The 12434-nt window shown below is 39.7% G+C and overlaps 1 protein-coding gene across 1 annotated transcript in view; it reads right to left on the bottom strand.

The window, feature by feature from the left end:
• Positions 1-12434, bottom strand: part of LOC131226708 (non-functional NADPH-dependent codeinone reductase 2-like) — a 68356-nt gene that overhangs the window by 37152 nt on the left and 18770 nt on the right. Inside the window, exons 2-3 of the mRNA XM_058222346.1 lie at positions 3882-4125; positions 3319-3498 (exon numbers count right to left, since the gene is read on the bottom strand). Coding sequence (XP_058078329.1) covers positions 3319-3498; positions 3882-4125 — 424 coding nt within the window. The remainder of the gene's footprint in view (positions 1-3318; positions 3499-3881; positions 4126-12434) is intronic.

Below are 12434 nucleotides of genomic sequence, written 5' to 3'. Positions count from 1 at the left end.
TCGTAGCCCACCATCAAAGATCAACTTGATGATCTGAACCGCCCATATTATGGAGAACCTAAAGTCGCCCAATCTTACCCATTTTCACTCGTTGGATCGCTCATGTACATGCACGTGTAAGATGACTGTTGGCAACCATGTTTCCAAAAACGGAAACTGCCAGGCTGGCAATCTGCGTGAGGAGAAATCCTCCAATCATAGCCCTCCATTTAGGTGGCTCTCAGCTGTCCAATGCACGTGGTGTAGGGTTTTATGAAATAAAGAGATGGAAGGTGAGAGAAGTGGTGCGATGGTGCGTTGGCACGATCCCAACCACCCATCCGTTTCAGAATAACCACCTTGAATCAATCCAGGGCATCTAAATCGGGATTAAAATCCCAGGAAAACCTAAAACGCTAGCAACATGAGGTAAATCCTTAGCCGCAATCGGTTCTTCCCCGTTTTTTCAAAAATCGAGCCGAGAGCTTCCAAGCTCTAACCCACTAGGAAATCTTCACTCAACCTTCGAAATTCTTCTTCCCAGAGCTCCTAGGAAGAAACAAAGCTCCCTTTGGAATCCACCATTAACGTCAGAGCTTCTTCCTCATTCGCTGCATAGTGTCGCACCAACTCAATCGATGAAGCTCGCATGGGCCACACCGCTAGGTGCTGCAAAAGGAAGAGACAGAGAAAGAGAGCAAGAGAGGAGAAAGAAGCAGAAAACAAGAGAGTGAGAGAGAGAGAAGGAAGGATCGAGTTAGGGCTGCCACACCAGGTGACTCAGACCGATCTGGTCGGGTTTTCCTCCGAATCGTGGTCAGTCGGATTGAGTGGATCCTCCTTAGAAGGAGAAGAGTTACAGAAAGAGAAGAAGAGAAGGAATAGAGAGAGGGGGAGTGGACGAGTTTGCCACTTAGTTGAATTCCAGCCACGAGTTCAATGACTCAGTGAGTCAATGTGTTTGCAGATTCTAATGGTGACCTGAGTCAGACAACCAGGCTTGTCTTCGAAAGAAAGAAATGAGAAATGAGGAAAGAGCAGCAGAAAAGAAAGAGAAAGAATGAAGGAAGGGGAAAGAAAAGAGAGTGAAAGAGAATCGAGTGACTCACCTGAGTCGACTCGATGAGTTAGACCCTGAAACACGTGATCTGGGCTTGATTTAGGTCAGTTCAGCCCCCATAAGGTCAAGAATCCTAGTGTGGTGGTACATTGCATTTGATTCAAGTTGGGAGCCAAGTTTCGGCACCGAGTCGAGTTAACTCGGTTTGGACAAGATAATTAATCTCATAGATTTTAAAATTTTAGCTTAAATTCAAGATAGCAATCATTGACATATGATATTCTCATATTGAATTTGAATCACCTTCTTTAAATGATTGATTCATACTATATAGTACGCTATCTAATATTTAGGTTTAATCTTAAGGAATGACGTTACGATCTAACTAAACAAATGGTTTAAAGTATGATTGAAATTGGATTCATGAACATGTGCTATCAATTCCAACTACATAGGAGGTCGATTCGACTCTTGAAAGGTGAGGATCACCCTTCAAGCTTTTCTACATCTTGATGGTTAGCTCTGTTATTTTTCCTAGTTCATTTATCTCATTAATTGCTTAATGTGGTGGATTGTTCTTACTGATTTTGATTCCTCAAGATAATTGATGAATTGGATTTGATGTGAATTAAATGTCTTTAATATGATTTGAAATGTACGCTTTAAATATGCATGTGCTATCTCGATGTTATTATACATGATTTAATTTATTATCCATAATTACCTGATGGAATGCTTGGAGGTCCTCAAACTAGTGGCCATCTGTGTTATGGATTAAATAAATTTATGTTGTGAAGTTGCCATATTGTGGATCCTTAGTGCCTTTGTGGCTTTATGGGGATAATCCCATTTTTTTAAAAAAAATTACATCCTTGGGATGAACCATTTGCCCTGGTGGTTTTGATAGATTATTTGCCTACATGGCGTTGATAGACCACTTTCTTACGACCTTGCGACGGTAAGTTTTACTTGTGGAACTATAATTGGCCACTAGTTGAGTAGGTTACCTTTAAACGTCATATTTGTTAGCGTCATGAGTCAGGGATGGTGGAATGGGACACTATGCTTGAGCTGTCGGCCTATGCTGGGTGACAAACCCCCCATAGCAACCTTTGAACTTCCCTAAAATGATGGTTTGAAATTGGAACAATAATGATTGGGCTAATCATGCATTTTCATGGCATATATTATAGTCTTTTCCGGGTGGTTAGTTCTCCTTGGGCGTACTTTTGTGTACTTTTTCAGGTGACTAATTCTCCTTGGGCGATTTATGTTATTTGGTCTTTTCTAGGTGGTTCGCTCTCCTTGAGTGTACCTTTGTGTACTTTTCTAGGTGATTAATTCTCCTTGGGCGATCCATATTATTTGGTCTTTTTCGAGTGGTTAGTTCTTCTTGGGTGTACCTTTGTGTACTTTTCTGAGTGACTAATTCTCCTTGGGCGATCTATATTATATGATCTTTTCAGGTGGCTAGTTCTCCTTGGGTGTACCTTTGAGTATTTTTTCAGGTGGCTAATTCTCCTTGGGTGACCTCATTACATAGTCTTTTCTGGGTGGTTAGTTCTCCTTCGGCATACGTTGAGTATTTTTCCGGGTGACTGGTTCTCCTTGGGCGACTTTTTACCAATTAGATGTGCATCCCCAGGACTGTGAGCATGTGCATGCATCCATGCATTTAAATAAGATTAATGGTGTAATTCATTTAATGAGGGTGTATCTGATGTACCTTTCCTGATTCCCATGATAATCATTATGTTATATTTGTCAAATATTGTCTCTGATAATTATGCTTAATTATCTCGATGATGCGATAAATCTTGGGGGTTATACCTCACTGGATAGTCATTGATGCTATCGAACCGTACTCAGTGTGCAAGAGACGCAGATGATGCGTACATTGGTATTCAAGAGGAATGGGATTACAATTCTTTGATAATAATATACTATTACATAAGTTAATTATAATCAAGCATTATCTAATAGTCTAATAATATATAGGTTGATTACAATTAACGATTTCATTATAGCCAATGAATTACAGAAGAAAACATTTCTTCATTGGGGAGGAGTGATTTTTTATTTTTTTGGCCATTTACATAAATAATTGATGTGTGAAAATGTTTAAATGAGAAATTGGCCTAGACAAACCAACATAAGCATACGAGGATAACACATGTAACGTGCATTCAAGGCGTGCTTTTTTAGTAAAATTGGCCTAGTACTATTTTGTAATAATCACAAAATCAAAACGTACAGAGAGAGAGAGAGAGAGTTCAGACCTGAGCAATAGATTTTCCTCTGGCGTGTGCAATTTGTTTAAGGATTGGACTCTCCATCACTGCAAGCGATCCCCAGTAGGCTCCATTTGCCCCAAGTGGAGACCATGCACTCACGTGAATTCCATGCTCATTGCAGAACTCTCTAAGCTTCCTTTGCTGCCATGCTGCGTTCATTTCCACCTAACATAACATCATTGTCACTTTCGTCATCATCGGAGTCATTATTATCATAGAATTACCATCACCCATGCAAACAGACATTGAATACATGTACCCTGATCGAAACTGTCCAAATCTTGGGCCCCATTGCAGATGTATCACAACATTAGACAAAGGGTGCCCATCAAATGGACCATTACGATGGAAAACATTTCAATGATCCAAATTCAACAAACAAGTGTCCCGTCATTGAAATAATTTTGATACCCTATCTAAAGTTGGGTCGAGAATTTTATTTTTAGTCCACGTAGGCCATATGGACACATACATATGGTCCACGTAGGCCACACATACACACGCACACACACACACATATGGTTATAGTCCATGTGTACACATCATACCTGATTCACTGCTGGAGGTATCTTGGCATGGGCCATCAGTTGCAATAGCTTCTTGGAAGAAAAGTTGCTGACTCCAATGGATTTTGTGAGGCCCAGCTTTTGACACTCCTCCATTGCTTCCCATACAGATTTGAAATCCATGGGGACAAGGTCCTCCTTGTTAAATGGAAATTTATATTCCGCTGGCTTCAAGCCCAATGGCCAGTGAATGAGATAGAGATCAAGGTACTCCAACCCTAGATTCCTACAACCAACCAAAAAATAGTAGGGAGGCCCATGTAATATGAGATGCATGCCAGTCTACCATGTGTTGATGGATGGACCCCACATTGGATTCAATTTTATGGATTCACAGCTAATATGGTGAATATGCCATTCAACCCATCCAAAATAGTCTACCCAACACGTTAAAACAAAAAATCAGGTCGATCCAATCATTATGTTGACCTAGCAGCCCAAATCCGTCGGGTTCCAACAAGAAATCTCTACGATATCCCTTGGGCTAACCTGACAAGCCCAAGACCAACTTGAGCTGACCTGGCCCTTTTAACTGTAATTCGGTTCGGTGGAGCGTCCAACACCCAACCCAACCCGGGATGACTGAGCTCATGTTTATATAAATGAAATATGACCCAGGTGAGGACGTGATGAGGTCGATCACCATTTTCTTTGATCGATAAATACCTTGAATCCACAAGAGAAAATCTCGAATTCACTAGAAAAAATAGGAGAACTTCTAAGGAATTTTTAATTAATAAATCGAATGAATAAAAATGAGTTTAACACCCTTTAAATAACCTTAAACAAATCCTAACATGTAATCAAATAGTTCTAATCAAATAAGGAAACAAATTCTGAAAAAAAAAAAAAAAAAAAAAAAAAAGAGTATAAATTTTCGTTGTCTATCGACTTGTCGAGTTAACGGGTTGAAACAATCAAAAAATGTCTAGATATTTAAACCAGAAATTCTGCGATTTTTGACCTGTCGACCCGATCTATTGACCTATTGAACTGGATTTCAATTTGTGAACAAGATTTATCAACCTATCTAAATTGGCAGAAAACAGCCAGCAAGCAATCTAGAATAGTAATTCAACCCGTTAAACAGTATTTCGACCTGTCTAAACTGACAGAAATCAACCAACAAGCAATCTAGAATTTCAGGCAGAATTTCGAACTGTCGACCACAAAGGTTGACCTGTCGAAACTATGCCGAATTTTGTTGATTTCTCCTTAGGCCTCTTCTAATCCATGTGTGTTAGGAATGTGCTTGCTCCTCATTTAACATCAGATCCTTCCACTTGAAAAAAAAAAAACCGTCCTCGAGTTTGGTTCATGGTACACGTTTAACTTCTTTGAGTTCTTCAATCAACTTGGTTCACAATACGTATTTGATTTCAAGTGTCGACATTTATTAGCCTCTTCCTTGTATTTTGTAGTAGGCTTCTCTGATTTGTTTTAGACATCAAGATGAATAGTTTCTACCCGAACTGCCACATTCTTCACCGCAACACTCAACATAGGTAATTTAGGCAATGGAAACAAGTTAAGTGCAAGTTTAGAAAGTTGGGCATATACAATCTCAAATTGGGCCTAGTTGGTAGATTGACTTTTTGTGTTGTTGAAGACAAACTCAACCTGAAGAAGACCAAACTCCTGCATAGGGTATAATTCTCTAGGAAGTTCTCTGAACACAACCGCCTTGAACCCTGCAACACTGGTTTTACATCTGCTGGAATATTCATGGACTCTTCTTCCAATTCCTTTTCTACTAATGACATCATTACTCTTGTCTCCTTAGAGTGTTTCATGAAATCCTGATTGTTCACAAGAGGCTCTTCGTCCACTTTTGAAGCATTAGATTGGTTCTCTGTTTCCATAGGGGCCACAAGTACGCCACTGACAAATCTGATAGCTTATCATGACTCCTTCTCAACCAGGTTACCTCTCGTCAACAAACAATAGGACTTCTCGAAATAATCTCTCATCGATCAGTTATCATGCTAACAATTTTGGAATTGTTGGAGCAATACTTGATCATATGGATGGATGCTTTCATCCACCTCATCCGCTCAACTTAAAGTTGCTCCCACCAATTCAAAGCTCCGCCCTTCAACTTGTAAGCCACAAGTTTAACTTTCTTATTTTCCACGATGTCCATGTAGTAGAAAAATGTTCGACTTCAAGCATCCAATCGAGGAAGTCATTGATGTAGAGTTGGCTATTGAAATTAGAAAGATTAAGCTTTATCCTGAATTTTCGATCTTCCTGATATATTCAATCAATGCCTCATCCAGGAAGTTGGGGAATCATGTAGTTGGATCCCACCTTCTCAGGTGTGATTATGCGATTCACTATCGGCATCACCCTACAATTAGCACGACTATTAATTTCACGCCTACCAAGGACGGATCACCATAATGAAAATGGATTTACCTTAGGGCCTTCGTCATGTGATTGATGGCAACATATAGCCCTTTCATGACTTGCCAATTCTCTCGCTAGAATGCTTTAAAATCTGTCACTGTTAAAGAAAAATTCTCTGGAACATCGTATATGGGAAAGTTGCTCGACCCGTCGTCAGAAGCTATAGATCCAAGGAAAAGACCTCACTTTGATACCACTATACGGGGAGGATGTGATGAGGTAGATCACCATCTTCCTCGATTAATAAATACGTTGAATCCACAAGCTACTCTTCAATCTACAAGAGAAAATATCTAATCCATGAGAAAAAATAAAATTTCTAAGAAGTTTTTAATTGATAGATCGAATGAATAAAAACGAGTTTAACACCCTTTAAATAACCCTAAACAAACCCCAAAACATAGTCAAAGGGTTCTAATCAAATAAAGAAATAAATTTCCAAAAACATGTAAATTTCTCCAATCTATCGAACGATTGTCGACTTGTCGAGTTTATGGGTCGAAACAACTAAAAAGTATTCAAAGATTTTAACCAGAAATTCTGTAATTCTCGACTTGTTGAATCGATCGACTTGTCGACCTTATCTGTCAACTTGCCGAACTAGATTTCAACCCGTCAACAAGATATGTTAACTTATCTAAACTGGAAGAAATCAGCAAGTCAGCAATCCAGAACAATCTTTCGACATGTCAAACAATATTTTGACTTGTCTAAATTGACAGAAATTAGCTGGCAAGCAATCTAGAATTTTAGGTGGAATTTGGACCCGTAAACCACAAAGGTTGACTTGTCTAAACTATGCTGAATTTTGTTGATTTCTCCTTGGGCTTCTTCCAGTACATGTGTGTTAGGAATGCGCTTTTTACTCCTCCTACATCAAAATATGAGGCTAAGATCATGCCCCTAGCCTAATTGGTAGATAAGTAAATACTGGGGTATCTTTAACTTGATAAGGAACCAGATTTGGATGTTGAACTCAATTTGCCTTCAGTGCCATCAAGGCATGCAGCAGGGCCCAACAGACAGAATGCCCAAGCAGAAGATGAACTAGGTTTGCCAGCTATTCCTCGAGCATCGACACATGGTTAGAGAATGGATCGAAATGTCACATGTGAAAATTATGTTTCATATATACATCACCTGATGTCTTAGAATTGTGGGTGGTGATTCTTTGTTAAAAACAAATTATGCTTTAACACCCTTTGGTTTTATCATTGTATTTATTGTAAAGTCTTGGATTTTTGCTATTTTGGATTTTCAAAAATCCTTGAATCTTTTTTTATATATAATTAACTTATATTATCACTTACTGACCATTAATACTCAATGTTAGTTTATACACGGGTAGTACCAGTAAGGAACTGCACAAATTCAATAAATTATTCGTAGAAAGCTGATGAACCCACTTGATCACTAAGTATCGAGCTTAGCCTCGTGATTTGGTCACATAGGGCCCAAATCTAACCGACCTACCACTAATTAAAAACAACCCCTGAACCGCAGTACATGTACCATAATCAACTTAGCGATGAAATGAATATATTTAGGGGGACCTAAAGGGTCCCATGGAGCGAAAACACAAACCCCAGGGGAGTAGCCATCGCCGAATGGCGGCACAGAGCCAAAGGCTCTAGAGGAGTGCGGTGGCACTGCCATGACGGCGGCGTGCCGCCACCGGCCTGACCATGTGGGTCCCTCCCACATGCGGGGGTCCCCTGTACACGACCCTACACCCCTTTAAACCCCATTTACCCCTTTTCAACTCATTTTCACTCCCCATAAACCCTCCTTTACTCTCAGATCTACCCGAAGCAGAGTTAGATAAGGCCCGTATCTTGACTAATAAACCAAATCAACCCTGTTAATCTTTTAGCATAAAACCGATGGTTTAGAGCAATTATGACCAAATCTCCACTTTCACTAATTATAAATAGGTTACACTATGAATATAGTTAATCCAAACCCTAATCATTGTCTACGAGAAATCTTGATATCTAATTCACTCTAGAAATGCCTTGATTTTTTGAACAAGCTCTAAACCGCTCGTTAGTATGCCACTAGTTCCGAAACTATAGAATAATGTTCGTCTCACTGGGCTTGATGACCATCGCAGGTGGCAAATCAAGAAAGTACCTAGAACGGCTCATCTTGGGCTGAAAGCTAAGTGATTGCAATGCGCGAATCCCCTAAGACGAAATATGAAACTTAAGTGAATTAGACCTTTCGCTCTTTCATGAAGTTGTGGCTTTCCGACCGTTAGATCACAACCAAACTCAAGGCACTAGTTAATGATATTTCTCTACTCATATCCTTATAGCCGCGGCCCTGATTGATCATCGGTGACCGTTAAACAGACTTCTAATCATATCCGTTGATTAGCGCATCCAAATGGCATGCCGATCATATCCATACGTATATCATCATTAGGGCTAACTATCATGCGGTGTATATTAACATGTACACCCCATAGTGGGCCCTAGAGGTTAGAAAAATCCTCTCATAGGACTAGTATAGTAAAAACCCAGCCCTTAGGGCCATTTACACCAAATCTAGTACTATATAAGGCTTCATTTGGGCACTCCATTTCTCCATACGAATTTACATTTTCTAAAGGTGAGAGAGAGAGAAAGAAGAAGAAGAAGAAAAGTGGGAGTATGAGTGGGAGGTTTTGGTGCTTGTTTTCATCAGTCTCCTCCAACCAAGGTCTTAGCCTCAAACATTTTCCTTCACTGAATTCACCCTACTTGCGATTGGGAGGTAAGAAATAAATCCTACTTTCTAATCTAGGTTTTTATAAAATGAATTGCATAAATCTCATGTAGTTCTTGGTGTTTATATAGGAATTTGTGATTTTTCCCAAATCCTTAACCCTAGGAGCTCAAAATCGGATATGTCTTCTTAAGGTGTGGACCATTATGCCTAGGTTTTCATTTATCGACCCTTGAGGGTCTCAGTTAATGATTTGTTGTGGTGAATGATTTTTAAATATCTAGCATATTCATATTTTGTGTCTGATTGTAATATGTGTCATTGTCTGTCTATGTATGCTCACATGTTTGATAAAATGCCTAAGTGATTAAACGTGTTATTCTAATGATGCTCATATGATTGATTGAACTCTAGATCGAATGCATTGATTTGTTGATGCTCACGTGTTTGATTATATGCTTTAATGAATGTATTACTCTATTGTTGTTCACATGTTTGATGAAATGCCTAAGTGAGTGTATCGCTCTATTGATGCTTACATGTTCGATGAAATGGGTATGTGGTTGTGTCGTTGAATCTATGTTGACGGTATGACAAATTAGTTAGTATAGTGATGCTTAGGTTGCTTACAATGTTGGGTTAGTCGGTAAATCGCATAAATCGAGGGGTGGCCCAAGTTAAGGCAGCCACTTTAGGCTTATTCGATCGATTCGGGTTGGACACGGACGACCGACAGTAGTTGGACTACACGGGATGCAAGCACCCAATGCCGCGGGTTGGGTCATAGTTCTCCCGGGTCAATCAAATTAGTCTACTAGCCGACTAATCATGTATGTTCACAATGTATGACACAACTAAATAGAATCTAGGATACCTCGTTCCCAATGGATGTGTCCATTTATAACCTTTAGTGCGATACGATCCCACTAAGACTCTTGAGCCGGGCATGGTGATATGGGACATCGTGTCTGATCTGTCAGCCTACGCTAGGGTGACGAGCCTCCCTGTAGTGACCAGTGAGCAACTAAGACTCATGAGCTGGATATGGTGGTATGGGACACCGTGTCCGAGCTATCGGCCTATGCTGAGGTGACGAGTCTCCCCATAGTGACCAGTGAGTACTAATGGAGGTGATATATCATTATTCGAATGGCCCCCGTCAAATTACCTAGCCAATGGTTGCATGCTAGAGTACCATTTGAACGACCCGGGCGTAAATGGAATTGGGTGACGAGCCATTTTCTTTATGTATTTTTTATTTTATGTGACAAGCACCCACCTCAGAACTGAGTGATCATACTCGGTTTGGGTGATGATCTATACCGGGTTGGTCCTCATATATTTAGGTATCATATCATATCTTTGAAATTACTGATTTGTAATGTAAACGAGTGATACTTAAATTTGGATCAAGGGACACTAGTAAGGAGCCACTACGTGCGGCAACGAGTCACGTAATCTGGATAAGGACTCGTGATATAATGTCTGTATCCTATCTTTGCCAATATGCTAGATGAATTGAACTTAATAATTACTTAGCTAACATGATCATTCACCGCATTGTATTAGCTTAGAATGTGGCGAATAAGCGTAGTTGTCACGTGATAAGGAAGTGTTGTCATTTGTGAAACAGGTGTTCAGAGTCGCCTGTGAGGGAGTGTTTCTTGGAGAGGGCATGCATCATGTCATATCTCATATGCACATTTAACAATAGTATTTAGGAATTGTTTGTTTCTTGTTGATCATTAACTACGCTGTGCTGATTGTGTCGATAACATGTGTAACTTAGAACTAATGAAACCACTGAGTTAGCAACTCACTCCCACCTGGGACGGTGTTTTAAAACACCAACCAGACATATCATTGATGCAGGTACTAGTGAAACCTCACTAGATAAACTTATATCAGGTTGTGCTAATGCTGTCATGTTTTGGAGAATTGGGAGTAAACTGAAAGCTTTACACTTTAATAATCTTGGGTGTATATGTTGTGGCTTGTATAATCCCATTTTGGGTGATCATCACAATTGAAATTGTATTTTTAACTCTTAACCCTATATTTCTAAATCTATTTTTTTTTGGAAAGTGGGACGGAGCCACTAGAATTCATTCATCTGAAACATGTACAGGCTTTCGGGAGGGTCCGAACAAAAAGAAAATGGACCACTCCTATCATGTAAACCTAAAAAGACAAGACACAAAGAGGGAAAGTAGGCAGCCTGCAATTAGGTAAATACAGCCCATTTAGAGCTAGGTTAGTGTCTACGCAAGGATCCTAGACCTGATTTGTACAGAACTAAGATCCCTCTGATAATCATTGGAAGGTCGGATGGGTGCGAATATGTTCTCTCGAGGCAACCTTTACCGGCTAACCCGTCTAACGCATCCGCCACCGCATTACCTTCGTGAAATATATGAGAGAAGGAGAGATCGAGGGGCTGCCTTTTGTAATGAATTTTGCCCATGGTGTACCAGATGGTCCAAGGACAAGCAACAGACGAATCTTTAGCCGCATTCACAACTATTTCAGAATCAGATTCAACAATAATCTTGACAGGCCCAGGTTTGAACAGACGGTTAAACCCTCTAGCATTGCCTCGGCTTCAGCCACCATGTTGGAGATCACCCCAAGTTGTCATCTGAAAGTAAAAATTAGTCTGCCATTGTGATCTCTGCATACACCACCTCCTCCACTAATACCTGGGTTGTTTCTGAAAGAACTATCAGTGTTTAACTTCAGCCAGTCGATTGGAGGCTTGGACCATTTGATGATAATGGGACAGGCAGCGTTTCTACTAATCCAAATTTCTCATAAAATTAAGCTAGGGAGGAGACCAATAAGAATATATTATTACCTCTACCTCACTTTAGATCCGCTAATTTGAATTACGCTAGTTTGATTATCTGTGTGTAAAATGAATTTGAATCTGAATAAGGACACATGTGTTTTCATTTGGTTAACACCTGGGAACTTGGGATCGGAGTGTATGTACTCGAGTGTCGATTTTCAGGGTGTTACATTTATTTAAGGTTGAACTTAGATGTATGCTTTATTTTCTCATTATTCACTTGAATATGCCTAGAATTCTCTCATTTACACTGCTATCATCACTTTTAGGATATATATATATATATATATATATTACTATTTTCTTGTTTCTGGTTAGGTCATTTGGCCTTGTCTACTGATAACTTGTGAGGGTGAGTTTGGGTTTTGAAATGCATGATAAGGCCATAGGATAAATGCCTAGAACCTCACTTGAATTTTTGTCTAGCCCAGTCCATTTTACACAGTAAAATGGGTCATTTCGACTTGGCATATATGGAGTCATTTACAACATTAATTACCAATATCTAAACTGAGTGGATGTCCAATCAGTTGGATTGGTGAATCCAACCGATTGGACATCCACTCAGT

This window comes from Magnolia sinica, chromosome 15, assembly GCF_029962835.1.
Source record: "Magnolia sinica isolate HGM2019 chromosome 15, MsV1, whole genome shotgun sequence".
NCBI lineage: Eukaryota > Viridiplantae > Streptophyta > Magnoliopsida > Magnoliales > Magnoliaceae > Magnolia > Magnolia sinica.
The sequence above is the reverse complement of the archived record's forward strand: the minus strand, read 5'-3'. Positions and strand labels throughout refer to the sequence as shown.